Here is a 24,595-nt window from a genome sequence, read left to right on the forward strand (position 1 = left end):
CGAATATGATTCACAGTCTAGAGTTTAAGAATATGAAGCACACTGTTGATACAACCAGCCAAAGTGAAGGATTGCCTGTCAATTAGGAGATAAACCTACTGTGTTTTGAAATTTGATGTAGTCCCACTGTAGAATAGATCCCTCTTTATTATAATTTTGAACCCAGAGCTTTAGCAGAAAAAGGTTTGTTAACAACATGTTGTCATTTTCAAACAATTTTTATAATGTTATAGTTTACTCTCATTGTCAGTTGTTTCAATGAGCAAATAGCTTAAATTGTTCCGGTTCTGGTCACCATAGAACATTTCTCTAACAGTTTCATAAACATTACATTTGTATGCAAAAGATATGCCTTCTTTAAATCTTTTAATGTCATCATCGAAGCAGTCGAGGTTGTGGCCTAGAATGCCCCAGACATCCGATATCAAACTACCGTATTGATATCTATTTGACGTGACACAGTCTGTTAATTTCGCGAGAGCCCTTGACTCGGCGTGTATTAGGGACCTGGCTGGTATTAGAGACCCAGCATGTATTAGAGGACATATAGATATGTTTTACAGTTCATATGGGGGTCATCAATCAGCAGCCATTTTTCATGAATCGATATGTAGGCTATCTATGTATCAATTCATACGCACGTTTTTTGTGAAAAGGCTTAATATATTGGAAAGGGGTTTCTGTAGCAAATAGGAAACCTCTTTTTAACCAATCAGAATCAAGCATTCATCAATGTCATGGTAGAATTCTAGTTATCAATTATTTCCGTACCTTTGTACATAGAGGAAGACAAACAGGACATATTCCTTCACATGCTCATTTCCTTGTGTGTGATGGAGCATCAACTTCCTTGACATATGTTGTGTGAGAGCAGGTCATTGATGAGTAGGACAAAGGTCACAACATGGCTTAAGTTCAAGCTGACAATATGGCAGTATTTATCAGTGTTCTGAATTAATAGTACAAATTGGTATGGAGATCTTGTATGGCAGAATGTGTGTTGCATTGATTCCATTTCCAATATGTGTAATATTCCTCCATGGAGGCACATATATATATATATATACAAAAATGAGGTAAATGTTTACTCGGTGTACATGTAATATATAATAAAATAATATAGTCCACGTTAGTCCATCATCTTCTTTATATCAGTTTCATACATAGTACTTTCGCTGTCTCATGACAGCTCTTCAGTGTAACTGACAATGACATATTACACTGAAGAGCTGTCATGAGACAGCAAAAGTACTATGTATGAAACTGATATAAAGAAGATGATGGACTAATGTGGACTTTATTATTTTATTTTATATATATATATATATATATATATATATATATATATATATATATATATATATATATATTCGTCATAAATTGGACAACGCTTCTATTTGAGAGGGAAGTGTCTGGTGAGTTGTTCCTCATAGATGTAGCTGGACAGCGCAGATGAACGCAATGGCTGAACGATCACACCCAAAAGTGGGAGAGATATGACAACCGGTATTGGGAGAAAAGGTGCAGATAATCAACATGAAAATTTTGAGAATACCAAACTTAATCCCCCCTGTTCATAAAATGGAGTTGTCCGACATTGTAGAGGTTGGATTATATTCGGGGAGTCATCATTATTTAAAATACAGGTACATGTTTTCAAAGCTTGTACAATTGATTGACATCCTTAATATGGATGTACAAAACATTGATATCTCATATAAGAAATAAACAACTCGTGTTCATTGTTTATCGTAGTTTGATTTCCCACATGAGTACAATGTTTGAAGCCCGTTTCTTGTGTCCACCAGGCAGTGATATTGCTGTATTTATTGGTAAAATAGCGAAAAAAACATACTCAATCACTCACTCCTTCCATCATAATAGATGGGGGATCTTATACACTGATAAAGATTCAATATACACAACAAATTCAAGTTGTCGCTGTAAAATTTACAGTATATCACAGGAGTATTATGTTCTTACTTTGAGATTTAAGCAGAGATATATCGGATTGAACAGGGCAAAGTCTACAGTATGTTTCAGGACAAGATCTCATTTTGATGCATCAACTAAAATACATTTGAAGTCACTGCAAAGTGAGCATTATGTTGCAGGAAAATATCTCACTCTTTGCTGTTACATAAGAAAATTATGCAGTTGGTCACTTCAAAGTCGACATGATGTTGACTTTGAACTGTTGACATACAATGATATATGAGCAAAGATATACATCTGTTAATACTGCGGACCCGTGAAGACCCAGGGCAGAAGGGGTCCTCAGCAACACATGCTTGCCGTGAATGGCAACGATGCTTGTCGTAAGCGGCGACGAATAGGATTGCTGACTTGGTTGGTATATGTCATAATATGTCAGTTGCGTGGATCGATGCTCATGATATCAATCACTGGATTGTCTGGTCCTGACATGATTATGTACAGACTGTCATCGTATAGGTGGAATATTGCTGAGTGCGGCGTTAAACAACAAACAATTTAACACTGGGAATTCAGCAGTGTGTTTGGCGTCTCGTTTTGTCCCTGAAGCCAGCCTGGTTCTAGTGGTAGACTCAGCCAAAGTGGACAGGTGCCAACATCCCTGCGTGGGGGAAGACTTACTCTAGTCCAGTAATTAAAAGGTCCAGGTTCAACAAAATTGACGGAAAAGGTTTATTGCTGGATGTTGGTGCCTTGACATATATCCATTAAAATAAAAAATAGTTTACCAAAATCGGACATGGGGAACCATCCGAAAATAGGTCAAATCCAAGATGGCCGCCAACAAAAGTAATAATAGTCATAAACGTGGAACCAATAACAATAAAAACATTTATGATGAATATATCTATATTAGCTTGCCAGGATAAATGCAAAGAAATGTATATTTAACAATTTTGAAAGGAAAATTTACATAGAAATTTAAAATAATGCTTCAAAATGACGAAAAAGTACATAAATTTGTTAATATCAGTAATTCTTGCAGAAAATGAACCGATTTATTATAATGTTGACGTTTTACATATAAAATCATACAGTTTATTGTCTTCACATAAATAATCAAGTTAGAAACAAATATAATTGAAAAAACCCAAAGTATTCCCTTCTTCAAAATGGCGGCCGAGCGTACAGTGTTTTAAAGATAGACCTCAAGAACATAAAGGTACGTATAAGCTATTTTCTTTTATAGCTTAAATGAAAACTTGTATATTATATAGTTGATTGGCTCTAGAGAGGAATAACTGATGACAATATGAACAAATATAAATATAAAATTTGAAACAGAGCCCTAAAATTAACAGCAACATTTGTTTCAAGGAAAATCAAGGGAGATAATCCAAACTCCAGGAAGCAGTTAATTTTCTCAAATGGTATTAGCTTCTCAGAAACTTTATTAAAAGTTAATTCAGAAGATATAATCAAGACATTTAGCACAAAAATCATTTGCTATAATCGGAAAAGCCACATTTGTATCTGTACACATGTCAACCATATTTCTATCAACTGTTACTATTCGCAGGTGACTATTCTCAACTAAAGGTGTCCTATGTAGATCACAGATGGCGACTTGTTTGCTATGTATGGAACCAGTTAACCTGGACAAACCCCAGGCTTATGTGAAGTTGACAGCAAAATGCTGATGTAGCATTAATAACGCAAACAGACTGCACATTAGATGCACCAGACATCATATACAACTGTAGCCTGTTGGTACACAGACAGTGTCGAAGTATGCATATAAATCCAAAGGCAATCAAAGTAGCAGAACACTCCTCGATCATATGTTTAAGCCTTAAATTTTAAAACTCATATTTTTCTATGTGGTACTTGTATTGACCAGGATGTTGCATACAAACATTCATATAGAAGTGTACTTCAGCCGTGCGATGGCTCTTGAGTTACTCAACATATGTCTGCAACATACTGTGTCAACAGGCAAGATGATTGGGCCAAGATGGTACAGTCAAGTATTGTGCCCATATACGATCTACCAGCTGAAGAAGCTATCCATCACCATGCTTGTGATAAGAATTTTCGGAGAGAGACAAGTATACCTGCAGCTTATATTGAACATGAGGAGGCTCCACCAAAGAAACGGAGACTTGGTCGACTGAAGTGTATGTCCTAGATGACAGCATTTGAGATTGACATTTATTACTTGGAAGAGAATGATCATGAAACAATTCCTTTGGACAATTTGCATCACATTATGAAGTCAATGAGTGCACTGAGTGATGATCAACTACACACTACATCTCAGCTGAAAAGGGAGTTCATGAATCACTATGGGAACAAGGTATTCATAACTACAATCAGGCAACAACCTAACATTGCATCTCTTACGGCATTTGAAAATGTTGCAAAGGTGGACAAATCCGACATGGACAGTTTGATTAAAGTTTGGGGAGGATACGTTCATACGCAGGTAGAGACCATGTCGAAACATGTTGATGTGTATCTCAAAAATGAGCAGATAGCATTGATTGACACCAATCTTGATTACCTCCCACATGCATTACGCATCCTCCTTCAAGCATCAAGAGCTGAAACAGTAAACCCCATACTGCGTCATTGGGTCAGGCAATAATGCATTCGACATGTCCCCATCATTTCTGCCTCCTCGACAAGTTTGACAAAGTATCACACTATAACACAAAAATGGTCATTGTAATTTAGTGGATATGATAAGCCAACTCGGTTTCAGCTCCTCGTAAATTTAGAAAATTCTCGATGACCACTCATGCTGTTCACCTAATCAGAGACATTGCAGATACATTCGTGCAATACCAGGCTGGTTATATAGATCATGCCAGCAAAAGGTTTGATGGGACTGGTTCAATCCATGCCATGGGCGAGATGGTGAAACGGAGGGTACCAAGAGTTAAGATGGACTTGGATGATGTTAAAAAAAACAACAGTGTCAAACTATTCTCTCAAAGAAATCCATAGGCAGTGCTGGCGAACATTATCTATCCACCAATTGGTGACTTCTGTCTTGATGAAAAGAATAGCAAACTAGATATTTTGTGGAGTGCGCCACTTCTGTGTGTGTTGACCACTGTGTTCCGGTAGCATGCAGTTGCTCCATTCTGACATTCCATACCCCAGGAAGAGCTCTGAGATATTCTTGTTGATTATCAACGTGACACCATGTGACGAATCCTGTGTCAGATCAACGCTGGAGTATATTTCCAAACATGCCAGACGACATGGAATCACACCGGTTATTACAATCGACCAGCAACTTTGGTGAATTGCATACATGATCATCGAATCACGGCCAGCTGAGAGCCCCTTGCATCAAATAGCCCTGGTCTTGGGGGGATTCCATACTTTGATAGTTTTGTGAGTACAGCTGGGAATCTGATGGCTGGATCTGGGTTAAAGGAGATCATCACTCAAGTATATTCAGAGGATAGTACAGATCAGAAGATTTGTTGTCCGGCAAATCAGTGTCACAAGCTGCGCGGGCTCATTTCTTGAGGAACCACTTTTGCAATGCTCTTAAATGGTGTTTGATGGTTATTGTGGTGTTTTTCGACCAAGGATGAGACCCATCAGAGAAGAACAGGAAGTGACATTGGAGTGGATGTGGATTTCACACCAGACATGATTCTGAAAATGAAGAAAAAGCCCTTTTGGCAAATGAAAGAAACAAACAGAAATTCATCACTCTGTTGGGGTCAAAAATCGAAAAAGGTTTTCATCCGGAGATACTGACTATGACATTGCAATGTCTGCCTGTACATTGGCTCAAACACAGCCTGTGGCAGTGGTAGGGAATGACACCGACCCTCTCATCCTGTTGCAATATCACTTCAGACCCGATACCATAAGGCCATCTTTCTTCAGACAAGTACAAAGATCATTGAAATCTTCATCCTAAAGATGATCCTTGATCCTAATCTCAGCCATTCCTTGCTCTTTGTACATGCAATGTCAGGGACCGACACAACATCGAGGCCATATGGCATAGGGATGGTCTCAGGAATATTCAAAGGTTTTCATGGTGACAGGTGGAAACCATGCAGAAATCGAGCAGGCTTGTAATCAGGCACTTGCAATCCTCTACGGCTGTATGCCTGGCTTGGATTTGAATTCTGAACGTGTGACAAAATTCACTGAGAAGGTATGTATCAAGCTCAAATTACCTACCCCTTCGACACCTTCCACTGACATCAGATGCTGCCAGATTGCCCAGCCAACGAGTCTGACTCCAAGTGCAGACCTGGCTAGGCAACGATATGGATGCGACAGAATGGGGCTGGACGCTTCACAAGAGCAACAAGGGCACTATATTGAAACCAATCACAAGGCACCAAACTGTCACTCCTAAATTTCTGTTGAAAATAATCAGATACAATTGAACTTGAAAGTGTGATGAAAACACATGCTCATGCAGAATATTTTTGTCTACAGTGTACCTCAGCATGTGGACAACGCAAAGGGATGACATGTTCAAATGGACCAAGTCATGACTTTTCTGACATAACTGAATAATCGTCTCTTCATGTCCAGTATACATGGTATATGAGTATGATTATAAAGACTGTCTTGAACTTTAGACATTTAAATTGATAGTAAGTTTGACTTGTAAACTGTAGTATTGCAGGGTTATATCCTCTGTATAAGATCGTGTTAAGTATTTTGTAGTCCGATATGGAACAATTGCATTTTTTTCACATTTCGGGCAGCCGTAATTTATTTCTGTGTAAGATTTCACTTCAAAATTGTTAAATATAGATTCCCCTGTCTTGATCCTATGAAGTTGATTATAAATAGAGTCATCATCCATGTTTAGATTTCGATTGATTCTTTTTTTTTTACTTTTTCGATTTTCGTTTGTATTGATGGCGGCCATCTTGGATTTGACCTATTTTGGGTGTTTCCCCAGGTCAAATTTTGGTAAACTATTTTTTTTTTTAAAGTAGACCTATCACGGCAGTGAAATGTGTTAAAAAACCTTTTCCGTCAATTTTGTTGAACCTTCATGAAAAATATACCTTTAATTACCGGACTACTCCTGTATGTTGGCTGTCGGAACTATTCTGGTCCTATTCCTAGCCACTTGCTGAATGTTTTGTCATTTCAGCTGCATCTCCCATTTGAGGGTTTAACACTGGCTGGGACACAGGATGCATGACACACCACTTACTCCACACAAGTTTAGGATATTTATGAGCTCTGAGATAATACTTAAGCAAGAAATCCTCTGCTTCAGCAGTCAACACACCACTTCCTGAGCCATCTGAGATACAGATAATGTCTCAAATAAAAAACAGCAATTTTGTTTTCTGTTCTGCAACCAGGATCCTCAAGTCACAAAAAAATAACAAAATTGGTAACAATGTATCAGAGTAACAGGTTTTTGGAGGGATAACCACCGTACAAAAATGACCGATCTATTCTGCCTTCTGTTGGCGGCAACATCGGTAAAAGTAACTAGTCAGCATGTCACTCGCCTGCTTCTGTATGTATCATTGTTACACTTTTCCATTATTGATTTTACTTGCTCGTGTAGCTGGATGGTGAGGGACAACAAGCCGCACGTCTCTCACAGGTTCGTCCAGTTAGGCCAATCATTGCCATTCTCTGCCACCAATTTTGAGGTAATGTTACATTTATGTAATTTTCCTGATAGACCTTGGATGATGTTTCTTTTCGATGGCTGTAAGTACTGCAATTACGGGACTGTTTATTGGCTTAGGGATTACTTACGGATAATTGCCTCAAGGGATTGAAATAACATTTGAAGTTGATAATTATGAAAAAGCTTATTGAAGCTAAAAGTTGATAAATTAATTTTGTATGGAACTAATTATGTTAGTTTTGGCATGGTTTTGTTTTGTTGAGCAGAACTGTGATGTTTGAGAAGATGTGCCGACTGATTGTGGTTGTCTAAATAGTACAATGCGTGTATGGCAGCTACTGTAAATCCTTGAATAAATGCCCAGCGTTTATGTATTTCAGAGTGTCCTGCGGACAGTTAATATTGGAATGCTTACATATAATGCAGGCATGCGTTTATTCCAGGGTTTACGGTAGTTGATAAATCAGTGTTATCAGGGATAATGGGATCACAGACAGTCTGAGATATACTGCTCAAAAGAAGTTCAAGAACACTCCATTCGTTTATATCACTATAGTTAATCTGTTCACTTCATAAGTCCTGTTTTAAATAAAAATATTCTACTGGAAAGAAGTTAAAGAACATCATATGAAAGAGTTGGTGTTCAAAGTAACCAAGATTTTTTTCATCATTCAACACCATTCTTCCAACTTTTTCAGTTTGTAGACATTAATAAGCAGTGTCTAAGTGTAAAAAGTATTGCTAACAGCTTCAGTAGCAGAGCCATTAGTGATGTCATTTGGTTGTGACATCATGGTAACAATGATGTCACAATGGTCTGCAACGCATTGTGATGCAATTTCATTGCAGCGATATCTACAATGTAGATATCTCTTGATCTCACCCAAGATTAATAAAGTATTTTTATGGATTTCTTCCATTGTATCAATATGCATATTTGTTTTTGAGTTGATGAAAAATGTCTTGAATGATTTAATGTTTTTCATAGAAAATATATATGCATTAACTCATTAATGAACCGTTTCAACCTTTGATTAAGCACACAGAAAATCACTTTTTCCATCGTGAGCTCAGAGGAATGTGCAAGTGTTTCATCTTCTGAGTGTTGGAATGTTTTTGTTTCCCTGAACAATGGTGTTGAGTGAGGTAACACTCGGTGTGGAGTGACTGTTATCAGTCAGCAATCTACTCACAGTGGTGGAGAGTGTTTTGTCATCAGCTGTAAAGTGAGAGACTGACAGTAGAACAAGATGTAATTTGGCCCGGAAGACATATAACGAGAAGATATTGATGAGGTCCATTAAGTGGGGCACTATAACACTCTCATCAGTGTGTCCTGCTGTGTTTCATGACTAGCTATGATGTCCCCTGCTGTTGCTGCTGTGTTAAGACTCACTCACCCAACCACCTCACTGACCACCCTGCCACCCTTCCCCTCAACCAACCACCTCACTGACAACCCTGCCACCCTGCCACCCTTCCACCCTTCCACCCTTCCCCTCAACCAACCACCTCATTGACCACCCTGCCACCCTGCCACCCTGCCACCCTTCCCCTCAACCAACCACCTCACTGACCACCCTGCCACCCTGCCACCCTGCCACCCTTCCACCCTTCCACCCTTCCCCTCAACCAACCACCTCACTGACCACCCTGCCACCCTGCCACCCTTCCACCCTTCCCCTCAACCAACCACCTCACTGACCACCCTGCCACCCTGCCACCCTTCCACCCTGCCACCCTTCCCCTCAACCAACCACCTCACTGACCACCCTGCCACCCTGCCACCCTGCCACCCTGCCACCCTGCCACCCTTCCACCCTTCCCCTCAACCAACCACCTCACTGACCACCCTGCCACCCTGCCACCCTGCCACCCTGCCAACCCTACCCTCACCCACCCACCAAATACCCACCTACTAGCAGGGGATGTACTGGCCACTAGCCACACATCTGTTCGATGTGAAGCTTATCTTCAGCCATGCAACCACCCAACAACCACATCATCAATTAAATGTCAACCTACCCACCCGACCATCTACAAACCAACCACCCCACAAACCAACCACCCCACAAACCAACCAACCTACCTGACACGATGTCACCCAGCCACCAAATACTCAGCAACCTACCAGGCACGAGGTCACCCAGCCACCAAATACTCACCAATCTACCGGACATGAGGTCACGAAGCCACCAAATACCCACCAACCTACAGGACATGATGTCACCCAGCCACCAAATACTCAGCAACCTACCAGGCACGAGGTCACCCAACCACCAAATACTCAGCAACCTACCAGGCACGAGGTCACCCAGCCACCAAATACTCACCAAACTACCGGACATGAGGTCACAAAGCCACCAAATACCCACCAACCTACAGGACATGAGGTCACCCAGCCACCAAATACTCAGCAACCTACCAGGCACGAGGTCACCCAGCCACCAAATACTCAGCAACCTACCAGGCACGAGGTCACCCAGCCACCAAATACTCACCAATCTACCGGACATGAGGTCACGAAGCCACCAAACACTCACCAACCTACAGGACATGAAGTCACCCAGCCACCAAATACCCACCAGCCTACAGGACATGAGGTCACAAAGCCACCAAATACCCACCAACCTACAGGACATGAAGTCACCCAGCCACCAAATACCCACCAACCTACAGGACATGAGGTCACCCAGCCACCAAATACCCACCAACCTACAGGACATGAGGTCACGAAGCCACCAAATACTCAGCAACCTACCAGGCACGAGGTCACGAAGCCACCAAACACCCACCAACCTACAGGACATGAGGTCACGAAGCCACCAAATACCCACCAACCTACAGGACATGAGGTCACCCAGCCACCAAATACTCACCAACCTACAGAACATGAGGTCACGAAGCCACCAAATACCCACTAACCCACATGCACACAAATCCACCTACCTATAAAAAAATCACCATCCTGCCAAACTAGCAACTTACCCAGTAACCTAGCCACTCAACCACCCAGCTTATCAGGCAGCCACCCACACCCCCAAAAGCCAGACCACCCAGGCTGCATGGCCTGTCAATAACAACCAGGCACATTGACACACCATCAGCGAAGTCAACAGGCCTGGACCAGACAATCCAGTGAATGATATTATGAGTAACAATCCACGTCAATGGGGCACATTGACACGCCATCAACGAAGTCAACAGGCCTGGACCAGACAATCCAGTGAATGATATTATGAGTAACAATACACATCAATGGGGCACATTGACACGCCATCAACGAAGTCAACAGGCCTGGACCAGACAATCCAGTGAATGATATTATGAGTAACAATACACATCAATGGGGCACATTGACACGCCATCAGCGAAGTCAACAGGCCTGGACCAGACAATCCAGTGAATGATATTATGAGTAACAATCCACGTCAATGGGGCACATTGACACGCCATCAACGAAGTCAACAGGCCTGGACCAGACAATCCAGTGAATGATATTATGAGTAACAATACACATCAATGGGGCACATTGACACGCCATCAACGAAGTCAACAGGCCTGGACCAGACAATCCAGTGAATGATATTATGAGTAACAATACACATCAATGGGGCACATTGACACGCCATCAGCGAAGTCAACAGGCCTGGACCAGACAATCCAGTGAATGATATTATGAGTAACAATACACATCAATGGGGCACATTGACACACCATCAGCGAAGTCAACAGGCCTGGACCAGACAATCCAGTGAATGATATTATGAGTAACAATCCACATCAATGGGGCACATTGACACGCCATCAACGAAGTCAACAGGCCTGGACCAGACAATCCAGTGAATGATATTATGAGTAACAATACACATCAATGGGGCACATTGACACGCCATCAACGAAGTCAACAGGCCTGGACCAGACAATCCAGTGAATGATATTATGAGTAACAATACACATCAATGGGGCACATTGACACGCCATCAGCGAAGTCAACAGGCCTGGACCAGACAATCCAGTGAATGATATTATGAGTAACAATACACATCAATGGGGCACATTGACACGCCATCAGCGAAGTCAACAGGCCTGGACCAGACAATCCAGTGAATGATATTATGAGTAACAATACACATCAATGGGGCACATTGACACGCCATCAGCGAAGTCAACAGGCCTGGACCAGACAATCCAGTGAATGATATTATGAGTAACAATACACATCAATGGGGCACATTGACACGCCATCAGCGAAGTCAACAGGCCTGGACCAGACAATCCAGTGAATGATATTATGAGTAACAATACACATCAATGGGGCACATTGACACGCCATCAGGGAAGTCAACAGGCCTGGACCAGACAATCCAGTGAATGATATTATGAGTAACAATACACATCAATGGGGCACATTGACACGCCATCAGCGAAGTCAACAGGCCTGGACCAGACAATCCAGTGAATGATATTATGAGTAACAATCCACGTCAATGGGGCACATTGACACGCCATCAGCGAAGTCAACAGGCCTGGACCAGACAATCCATTACAACCACCATAGTTTCCAAGGGACCAAATCTAACCTGGAATCTCAACGGGTTCCAAGTTCTTCAGGACTAACGGAAGATGCAGTGCTGCTGATGAAGGCAGCATCTTTTACAAGAACAATAATGATTTCCCAATTGAACGCCTGAAGGAGATAACAATTAAAATACAATAAGTTTTATTTTTTTTTACCTTAAGCCATACCTTAAACCTTACATTGTCAGCGAGAACATAGTCCCTGAGTACTTGCTGGTATCAGAAACAGATGTCCCTGTGATTGGCTATGGATTGGACTAGATACATGGTTAGCAGTGACTGGTCTGACACGACCCGGCTGTATGCTGTCTCTGTGACAGTGAAGTGATACATGAGCTACGTCTTCTGCTTATCCAGGAGTAGAAGCTGTTCTCCTGTTCCCAGGAGGTTTGTTGAGTATGTTCCTGAGCAGGATGGGATGTGTGACCCACCAGGACAAAAGGGACCTTATGGGTGTTAGGATACATTGATGCCATGATGTCATACAGACGTTTGACGTCCACTTACTTCAGTGATGATAGCCATGTGTGATGTCATGTATAAATGTAATAAATATGAATTGAAGCTTGGGAATTGTATATTTGTGTTCCGAAAATGCTGTAGTTTTAAGATATAATGAAAAGTTAAATTGTGATTTTTCACCCATTGTGTCCCTTATCTTTTAACGGTTGGTCACATATAATGTTGAGGCATCCTCACTGCATGGCCTTGATTTACTTGTTTGTTGTTTAGCTTCATTCTCGGCAGTTTTACAGCTGTGTGACATCAGCCTGTACATAATCAAGTTGGGATCAGACAAACCAGTGATTAATATTATGAGCAACATGACAAGCAATCAAACAAATTACAGCCTGACTACACAATCCATTCAATCACATCACTCTCAAGTGTAAGGGACGGTCAGGTAGCCTGGTGGATAAAGCGTTTGCTCATCACGCCGAAGACCCGGGTTTGATTCCCGACATGGGTACAATGTGTGAAGCCCATTTCTGGTGTCTCCCACCATGATATTGCTGGAATAGTGCTAAAAGCGGCATAAAACCATACTGACTCACTCACTCAAGTGTTGCTTACTTACGACATATTCCAACACAGTTCCCAAACCGAGGAGTTATCTAAGAATATAGGATGGTGGGTTAGTCTGCTGGTTAAAACTGTTCACTCATCACCAGGGTTCTATTGCCAATATGTTTTCAGCGTGTGTCGCCCATTTCTGTCGTGGGGGCACGGGTGGCCCAGTCATCTAAGGCGCCGCGATGCCCTGTGCAGAGTTGCATCCCTTGTGCATGCCAGAAACCTATGTTTGTGGGTTCGAATCCCGGTTCGCCCCGATTATGTTTCTAGGTTCCTCACACATTAAGCTGACACGCCGCGATATAACTGGAATAAAAGTAGCGTTAAACCCAACTCACTCACTCACTCACTCATTTCTGTAGCGCCTTCCTGTGATAGTGCTGTAGTGTTGCTGGAAGCTGTGTAAGACCCTCCTCAATCACTCAGAATACTGGGAAGAATATCACTAATCAGGAGGTTTAGGCTCTAAATCCCGAGCATGGCTAACATTCACATTAGGCCCTTGATCTGAAAACTAGATATTTCATGTTCACTGATCTGTTTGGGCTGGACAAAGGAACACTATGGCACTAGTTTGGCTTGAAATACATTGGAACGCTAAAAGGGAAATATGTCAAAATTTATCCTTTGGAATTGTCTGGTGTTTTTGCAAAGGCCCATGCATTCAACTACTTACCACCGAAATTACAGCGATTCTTATAGCCTCTTAATGAAAGAATCTCTCCAACAACCAACATCAACCTAAAGATGCAATGCTGTTTGCTAAAATTGGAGAAAGTTTGTCCACTACATTTTGACTTATTTCCCATTTGTGGGTAACTGATGATTCAATTCTCTCTTTAATCTTATCTGGGTGTTGTGTTTGAAAGAAATATCTGTAGATGAAATGGTGGAGATACTGGGAATGGTGATAGGGTTTCCGTAATCATGTTACTCACAGGTCGCTGTAACCTGTTTGTGGAGAGGTTTCCCGAACCCCACTGTCTTCTGTGACTAAAAAGTGTGGAGACATTCATTGCTTCCTCTGCAATTTGTCACTGAGAATTGAGAAACATTGATTCAATTTATCATGTTTGGCGAAAAACGAAGTTCTAATTCATCAATATTAAGTTGTGTGAGATGTTATGCAGATACTCGATAACCCCTTCATTTGATGACTTCAGGATCTGAACGTGGTCAGATAGTATAATACGACTCAAAAATAGACGCTAAGCGACAAAGAATGCATCAAGCAGTGATGCAAGTTGTTCCCAAGATTGTGATGCACATATAATTTGTCCATGCCCTTTGTAATGGCATTGAAACCGTTAATTCCACCAAGACCTGCATACAGATGGGCCATTTGTGATCAGACAGCATCCTACGTTCCTCAGAGAAAACATAGTTCTTTGTCATACATCTAAGCATGCTTTTTGCAGATCAATTCTTTGGCTCCTTCTTGTGATCACATGTGATCATTTTGATTATGGCTATCATAACAATATTCAGATCAGTTAAAGACACAACGTCAGGTTGGGAACGAATGCTATATGAAGGATACTATTGTTTTTTCTTGAATCCATTTGTTTGTTCCTTTAAGAATAGTACTCCTTGTTTAGGTGTCACTGGGAGTCATCAGAGGAAGATAGCCAACTCAAAGCTGCTTCAAATGGAGACTCACGAAGATCCGGGGTAGAACAGGTCTTCAGCAACCCATGCTTGCCGTAAAAGGCGACTGTGCTTGTCGTAAGAGGCAACTAACAGGATTGGGGGGGGGTCAGGCTCGCTGACTTGGTTGATGCATTTCATTGTAACCCAATTGGGTGGATTGATGCTCATGACACGAATCACTGAATTGTGTGGTCCAGACTCAAGTATTTACACACTGCTGTCATATGGCTGGAATATTGTTGATTGCAGCGTTAAACAACAAACAAACAAACCAGAGGTTCACAAGCCTGGTGAGCATGTCCAGCCTGATAATGTGCTTGTTTATTTGTTGTTTAACGCCACACTCAGCAATATTGTCAGCTCTGTGACAGTGGCCTTTCAATCATTGAGTGTGGACATGACAAACCAGTGGTTGATAGTATATGAAGCATCCCATTCAGTCAGGGTATGATGGCACGAAGTCATCGAGCCATACCACTCCATCATTCATGTCCCCTGTTAATTTGTTGGCGACCAAATAAAATCTGCAATCCGCTTGTGGTCACAGCCATAAAGTGATTAAAAAATATATTTATTAATGCATAATAGTGTATTATAATTTAACACAATAGATATATGTTATTATGTCCTCCACTTTGAAATGACTGGAATATTGCTGAAAGGGGTGTAAAACATACTGACTCTCACACAGATTCCTACACAATGAAATGCCAATAGCCTCGTCTACGAATAATTCCTCCATATTAACAGTGTTTAGGTGGAATGACTTGCTTATTGGTGCTGGGATACAACGGACAACTGTTGTGAGATAACTTGAATATAACTGAAGACTTGTGATATGACTGGTATGTAACACTGAAGACTTGTGATATAACTGGTATATAACACTGACGACTTGTGATATGACTGGTATGTAACACTGAAGACTTGTGATATAACTGGTATGTAACACTGAAGACTTGTGATATAACTGGTATATAACACTGAAGACTTGTGATATAACTGGTATATAACACTGAAGACTTGTGATATGACTGGTATGTAACACTGAAGACTTGTGATATGACTGGTATATAACACTGAAGACTTGTGATATAACTGGTATATAACACTGAAGACTTGTGAGATAACTTGAATATAACTGAAGACTTGTGATATGACTGGTATGTAACACTGAAGACTTGTGATATAACTGGTATATAACATTGAAGACTTGTGATATGACTGGTATATAACATTGAAGACTTGTGATATAACTGGTATATAACACTGAAGACTTGTGAGATAACTTGAATATAACTGAAGACTTGTGATGTGACTGGTATGTAACACTGAAGACTTGTGATATAACTGGTATATACCATTGAAGACTTGTGATATAACTGGTATATAACACTGAAGACTTGTGAGATAACTTGAATATAACTGAAGACTTGTGATATGACTGGTATATAACACTGAAGACTTGTGATATAACTGGTATATAACACTGAAGACTTGTGATATAACTGGTATATAACACTGAAGACTTGTGATATAACTGGTATATGACACTGAAGACTTGTGATATAACTGGTATATAACACTGAAGACTTGTGATATAACTGGTATATAACATTGAAGACTTGTGATATAACTGGTATATAACACTGAAGACTTGTGAGATAACTTGAATATAACTGAAGACTTGTGATATGACTGGTATGTAACACTGAAGACTTGTGATATAACTGGTATATAACACTGAAGACTTGTGATATAACTGGTATATAACACTGAAGACTTGTGATATAACTGGTATATAACACTGAAGACTTGTGATATAACTGGTATATAACACTGAAGACTTGTGATATAACTGGTATATAACATTGAAGACTTGTGATATAACTGGTGTATAACACTAAAGACTTGTGATATAACTGGTATATAACTGAAGACTTGTGATATAACTTAAGACTTGTGATATAACTGGTATATAACTGAAGACTTGTGATATAACTGGTGTATAACTGAAGACTTGTAATATAATTGGTGTATAACTGAAGACTTGTGATATAACTGAAGACTTGTGATGTAACTGGTGTATAACTGAAGACTTGTGATGTAATTGGTGTATAACTGAAGACTTGTGATATAACTGAAGACTTGTGATGTAATTGGTGTATAATTGAAGACTTGTGATATAACTGAAGACTTGTGATATAACTGAAGACTTGTGATATAACTGTAAACTTGTGATATAACTTGTGTATAACTGAAGACTTGTGATATAACTGAAGACTTATGATATAATTGGTGTATAGCTGAAGACTTGTGATATAACTGAAGACTTGTGATATAACTTGTGTATAACTGAAGACTTGTGATATAACTGAAGACTTGTGATATAATTGGTGTATAACTGAAGACTTGTGTTATGACTGGTGTATAACACTGAAGACTTGTGTTATAACTGGTTTATTACATTGAAGACTTGTGATATAACTGAAGACTTGTGATATAACTGGGTGGTGAGGGCTGCAGTGATATATGTACCTTCTTAGTTATTGACTGCAGTTATTTAGTTGGGGAATGTCTGGCCCCACTGAACTTAAAATGATGCTGTAGATTTCAGAAAGAATTCACTCACTTTATCTTAGAATATGCCATCGATTTCTGAGCTCTTCAGAGTAAAAGAAAGAAAAAAAAAATCTGTCTTAAACAGTTCAATAATTTACATAATGAGATTGAGTGGATTCATTCACAAACATCACTGATCTTGTTACTTTTCTTCCATTTCTGTAAAACACTGTGGAGCTCGCAGGTGATGCTCCATGAAAGTGGGAGGGGAAATGATAGCTTTGAAAATGTCAAATATCCAAAAATCATTACGACTGGAAACTCTGTCAAAGTGCAATGAATGCATGGTCAGACTGAAATGGGGGACTTCAAAGCAGTTGAAGAACATGACTTGCTCTGGCACATAAGAATTTCTTGCCATCATCATTCATCCCCAGTATTTGCTACATATTCTATTCATGGAGAAAGATGTAATGGGTCCTTTGTTTTCCGTGCCAATTGAAGTGAGCATTGATATGGTCTGCAAATCAGTTACGATTCGTGATAATTCAGTTTTTCTATTCATTGATTTCGCATTTAAATCATAGTGAAAGCATGTTATGGGCATACAGCACTTTGTGCATACTGTATGATGCACCATTTGATATCCTGGACATTGCTTTTGCTGGAATAGCTCAAACAGTTATTGCATTATACAAGCTACTTCAGAGTTCCTCTCGTGGACTTGTGACCATGTAAGTGGATCAGCTGACCCCCGTGAGGATAAGCGTGGTCAGCATGCAAGGTCAAGGGGAGAGTCATGAGGATCCGAATGTCCATGAATGTGTCAGAGCCATTTCTTCATGTTCTTCCCTCCTGAGTATACTCCCACAGTGTATACATTTCTGATGTCCCTCGCCGTGTTATTGTTGGAATATTGCTAAAAGAGGCATAAAACCAAAGTCACTCACTCACACCCAAAGTGTATATGACACATTTCCTTTACGCATGCTGTTTGCCAGGCGGCAGTGGGATAGCCTAGTGGTTAAAGTGTTCACTTGTCACACCAAAATCTCTGGTTCAATTTCCCACATAGGTACAATGTGTGAAGCCTATTTCTGGTGTCCCCCACCGTGATACTCCTGGAATTTTGCTTAAAATGGGGTCAAATCTCACTCACTCACTCACTCACTCACTCACTCACTCACTCACTCTTTGCAAGGCCCTGTGGTAGTCTGAACTTCTCCCATGGTGCCTGTCAGACGGTCTTTGAAGCTTTCAGTTGGTCTGAGTGATGAGAATGGTGGAAGGTGATGTACAATGGTGAGGTTCATGAAGTAAACAACCCCCTGGGGTTCACCTGTTGGAATGGGATTCCAGCAGCATATGCTCACAATCAGGTGGCCCAGTTGTCTGAGGCAATGTAGTTCACTGTTCAGAGTTGCGTCCCTTGGGCACACCAGAATCCTATGATTATTGATTTGAAATCACGTTTGCCAAGAATATGTTTCTAGGTTTGTCAGCACCTTACTGATGCTGGTGGGTTTCACCAAAGTGGTAAATATCGGAGACATGCATCACTTCGGGGCTTTCCTCCCATTTGTAAGCTGACATGCTGTGATATAACTCACTCACTCACTCACTCACTCACTCACTCACTCACTCACTCACTCACTCACTCACTCACTGAGAAGGGCCACAGGTGTCAAACTTGTGCTTTCTTGAAACTATGGGTGTATTTTTTGTTTCCCACCGATATCATGAACTTGAAATAGCATTTAGTCTGTGGAGCCAGATCAATAATACAGAATTCTCCCGAAGTAACATCTTTATGTTAGAGGACATCCTGGAGGGAGACTGCACAAGCCGAGCTGTCAAGTGCAGGCCAAATACAAACTTCGTATGTTGTACTCACACACACCTCACTGATTGATCACAGGAAGCCGCCCCGAACTGTAATTGTCTTGCAATTTAAACTTTTCTGATCTTTGGCCAAGCAGTATCAGCAGAAGAGTCTATCAATTTTCTGTCAAAGTTGTTTATTTATGAAGATGTGTATGTTTAACTGGGTAAGTATGCATCAAACCTATCTGACTTGCAGTCATTAGTTTAACTCAATGTGTCCGACATGTCGGGGAAGGTCAGACATGATTTGTATCAATGGTGGATTGAATGTATGAAGGTAATATCAGTTGTCAGGCATGATACAGCCATGTCATGGAGGCCGGCTGATTTTGACCGGGTAATCTTCAGTTGTCAGTAGTCTGACCATCAGTCTGTGTTGCCAGGTTACGGTGACACCGGTGGACACACAGACAAGTCTCCCAAAGATCACTGCATATATATTGTAGTAGCGTTATGATGGAAGGCTGAGCAGAGGTTTTTTTTAGATGGTTTGGTATCATTTGACTGTCATTGTGGCACGTGATTCCAATGCTAGAAGGCTGTGAAGAAGGGGTTTAACACATATTTTGTTATTCCAAGATGGCGGGATGCAGGGGTTGCCCAGTTGTCTAAAGCACTGCAAGTTACACCCTAAACTGGTATGCCGAAATATAACTGGAATCTGGATTGGAGAGCTGTTAAACCCAACTCACTCACTCACCCCAAACACCGTCATTTTGGCAATTGATTCCAGTGCTGATTCCAGTGCTAGTGCCATGTTTATGAAAGGACGAGAACGGGGTTCATCTTGCCATGACATTCTGTGGCCGATTCAAAGTCAACCACTCCTTCCTTCCACAATTGTCACTATTTATTATTTTCTGAAACTTTCCTTGTCTTTGGTAATCTTTACATTTGACATAACAATTGATTTTGTGATGATGGCAGCATTTAAACCACATTAGTCCAAGGCCCACAGTATGGTGGGATTCTGTCAGAAATTCTGCCTGACTTATATTTGCAGACAATAAATATTTTCAGAGAGCACTTAAAACTAACTTCTTCCTTGACAATTTGTCAGTGTGATATCAATTAGGGTTGCAAATAGAAGTATTAATGTTTCATAATGTGTAGCATTGGCTGATTCTGTTCCAACTTCATTAACATCTTCCACATATAAAACAATTTTTTAAACAAATGACTCTCGAGAGACCTTCCAGAGAATAACTGGATTTATAAATAATTTATTGATTAGAAAAGCTTTTCCGTACGAGAGTATTTAGTTTGTGTTTATAATTTCAGCGATCATGAAGCGGACTGTGATTACATGCCAGTGGAGTGTCCCAATGCTGCAGGCTGCCCACCATTGCTGAAGAAGGTAAATATTGGTATATTTTCACATGAGGGATAAAAGCAATTGCTATCCCAGGTTGCTTTGAGGAGGCGCTGATATGTCTGCTGTAGCACGTCCCTTGGTATTTAGGACTTCCCTGTGGAAGCAACTACCATAAAGGTTTCAATGACTAAATGTGTTTGGATCAAAAGTTGTAAAAATAATTGCTGTCATTTTCTAAATATGTGCAGATATTTTGTGTTGTTTGGGCAGTGAGGTACATTAAACCTAAAAGGCTGTTTGTGTTTTCCTATCTTAAATCATGTTTTTCTTTAGGGAGTTATTCATTTTCTGCTTGCATGCATCTTTCAACATTTGAAAATTGAAGTAATGTTCTCGGAGGTTTTTGGAATGCTGACTAGCTACAGTGTTAGTTGATCTTGTGACTTGTAGGGTGGGTCATGGTCAGTTTGAAATATCAAAATGAGATTTTATTTGGGGCAGCCCCCATACGAGCAATTCAAGTAGGTATCAGCTTCATTCTCGGGTGGTGTTGAGAGGTAATGAGACATACGGCCCAGAGATGTTTTTAGAACCACTGTCATTTTGGTCAGTTTTGTTCTGTATAATGGAGAGTGTTAGTCATCCTTAACATACGCACACACGAACGCACGCACTGCGCACACACCCAGGCAGATTCAAGTATGTACTTAGGATCAGAAGTACGAGGGCTGGTCAAAAAAGTTCTAAGCCTGACTAACTTTCAACTATGGGCCATAACAAAGTGAACTAGTCAAAGCAGTACATTGTTTGAGTAGTCATCAAGTTTTTAAGAAAAGTACTCCCCAAGAAATTCATGACCAAATGTCACAAGTGTATAGGGATGAATGCTATTCCACTGTTAAATGTTGGGCAGCTAGGTTTAAGGCTGGGGAACAAGCCTTGATGATGACCCTTGGTCTGAGCTTCCTTCAACTTCCATCAATGAAGACTACTGCATCAAGGAGATAGAAAACCTTATACTGTCAGATAGACGTATCACCATTGCTGTACTTGAGCAAGACACAGGTCTAAGCCATGGATCCATTGAAACTATTATTCATGAACATTTACAGATGAATATGATATCTGCTTGTTGGGTGCCAAAGTTTCTAAATTCTGATCTTTAGGAAAAAAGAACCGACATTGCCAGAGAAAGATTAGAGGAAGATTTAGTCAAATTCAAAAAGAGATTTGTAACGGGTGATGAAACATGGGTCTACCACTATGAAATATCAATCCATGAAAAAGTGCCAATTCACTTCTCTGGCACCAAAGAAATTCAAGTCTTCAAGATCAGTAAAGAAAGTTATGGCCATAATGTATTCTGGGATGCAAAGTGTGTGATCTTTGTTGATTACTTAGAAAGTCAAAAGATGATTACCAGGGCCTACTATGCTGATTTGCTTCATCGCCTGAGAGATTCTATCAAATAAAAATGGCTGGGAATGCTAACTGCTGGAGTTCTACTACTTCATGATAACACCAAGCTTCCCCACCCCCCATACTCACCAGACCTGGCACCAAGTGATTTCCACCTGTTTCCTAAACTGAAAGAACACCTTTGTGGAAAGTACTATGACGACAACGATGACCTCAAAGCTGCCGTGACAATGGGTTTTTCAGGGTGGCTTCAGAAAACTTCTTCCTGACTGGAATTGAGAAGCTTCACTATCGATATGAGAATTGTATTGAAAAGTAGGGAGATTATGTTGCAACAAATGATTAGAAACACTATCACAATTGTTGGTTTTGTTTGTTAAGCTCAGAACCTTTTGACCAGCCCTTGTAGTTAGCTGACATGCTGTTTGTGTAATGTCCCATACACTAAGACAAACACTGAGATACGAAGATCCAACACTTTGAATTATCCACGGATCAATTTCTTGAATAACCCAAGTCGGCATGCCATGCATGCAGGGTCACCTCTGAAGGGGTGTTCTCACTGTGCCAGCAGCTACTGTTTAGGGTGATTTAGCTAATCTACCCTTCATCAATAAAAGGATTAAAATGTTCCAATGGAAAAGGAGCACGGAACACAATTTATGAATTTCGTAAATATATTGATTTCAGACATACAATGATTTATAACCCAACAAGATGGAAAACGGAATCTCTGTAGGACATAACACATTTTGTCCCAGAAACCAGGCACATTTTTAGACGATCAAGTTCATATTCCATTTCGCAGTACTGCCTCTTATTGGGTCGTTTTCTACCACCCGTTTCCAATTGGCTTATCGTAACTTCCGTTATCGTTTGTTCAGATTGAATCAAACTGATAAATAGGTAAATGTTGGGACGGCTGGTTGTGATTTTGTTGATTCTGGAGTGCCACCCCTCTAGTGGTTCTGGGACCCAAGGTGTCGAAATGGTTCCAAATATTTCTATCCTCTCCCTCGACCCACTGTTCAGTTATTTGCCATTATGAAATGAAACAATGATGTGCTTCTTGATGTTCTTACTCATTTATACATGTTTGATTAAAAGTATTCACTCAAAAAAAAATACACAATTACATATGACACGTTAAATCATATCACGAAAGTTCATCGTTGACATTTGTGAACAAATTTCATGAATACTTTTCACCATAGCTAATTAGTACCTGGCTGGTGTCGGCAGTGCAGCAAGGCATGACGGCTAATCTGGATTAACTTGATTAATCTTAATTAATCCGAATTATCTGCCAGCACAGTGGGAACAAACCCCTATGAATATACCCCATCTGTTCTCAAGCCATCAGGGGGCAGTTTGGTAGCCTAGTGGTTAAAGCGTTCGCTCGTCACACTGAAGGTCCGGGTTTGATTCTCCACATGGGTACAATGTATGAAGCCCATTTCTGGTGTCCCCACCGTGATATTGCTGGGGTATTGCTAAAAACGGCGTAAAACTCAATGACTCAGGCCATCAGTTACACTCAGGGCAATGGCCATCCAGGGTTGCAACCCATGTTGAGTTTGACTATTCACAAACTTGGTGTGCTGGGACAGCTGGAAGGTTGTTCTTGGCTTTGTTTCCCAGTCACCTCAGCAGAAGTAATCAGTATTGATGCACTCAGGTTGTTGTAGTGCATTAGATGCTTCGGTGCTGGGTCGCTGAAATGACAGGGCTGCAGGAACTGCTGGGGAAACTATCTCATTTTCTGAGAAACCTCAATTTATCTTTTGAACAGATATTTATGCGCTTGTTGCTTCGTTGGCACCTATGGACACATGAAATGTGAGTGCATGTGTTGAGATAGAGCTTTCACCATGCTGAAGGGGTTCCAGCTTATCAGGACCACTGGTCCCTGTGACCCTACTGCACGGTGAACGTAAGGGGCTGCCAGAATAGTCCCCAGCAAATAATGCTGGTGATAAGAGACAACCTCATTGGCCAGGTGGTTGATTATGTGTCACCCAATGGCCCGAATTGTTGATGTTATGATCCATCACTGGAATATCTGGTCCAGACTTGATTCTTTACAGTCTGATGGAATATAGATTGAATATGGCTGAAACAAGAACAGAGAGACAAGCATGGTGGGTTATCCTGGGACAATAAAATAGCATTATCATATGTCATTCCCTCTGTGACATCATATACATGTGATCCCCTCTATGATATCATACACCTGTTATTCCCTCTATGACGTCATACACATGTGATTCCCTCTATGACATCATACACATGTGATTCCCTCTATGACATCATACACATGTGATTCCCTCTATGACATCATACACCTGTGATTCCCTCTATGACATCATACACATGTGATTCCCTCTATGACATCATACACATGTGATTCCCTCTATGATATCATACACATGTGATTCCCTCTATGACATCATACTCATGTGATTCCCTCTATGACATCATACACATGTGATTCCCTCTATGACATCATACACATGTGATTCCCT

At 40.7% G+C, this 24,595-nt stretch overlaps 1 protein-coding gene across 1 annotated transcript in view; it reads left to right on the plus strand.

Annotated features, from left to right (window-relative positions):
* Positions 1-24,595, plus strand: part of LOC139468575 (E3 ubiquitin-protein ligase TRAF7-like) — a 174,922-nt gene that overhangs the window by 48,085 nt on the left and 102,242 nt on the right. The window contains exon 8 of the mRNA XM_071250637.1: positions 20,618-20,693. Coding sequence (XP_071106738.1) covers positions 20,618-20,693 — 76 coding nt within the window. The remainder of the gene's footprint in view (positions 1-20,617; positions 20,694-24,595) is intronic.

This window comes from Haliotis cracherodii, unplaced genomic scaffold (assembly GCF_022045235.1).
Source record: "Haliotis cracherodii isolate W230 unplaced genomic scaffold, xgHalCrac1.p SCAF_2, whole genome shotgun sequence".
In the NCBI taxonomy this organism is placed as follows: Eukaryota; Metazoa; Mollusca; class Gastropoda; order Lepetellida; family Haliotidae; genus Haliotis; species Haliotis cracherodii.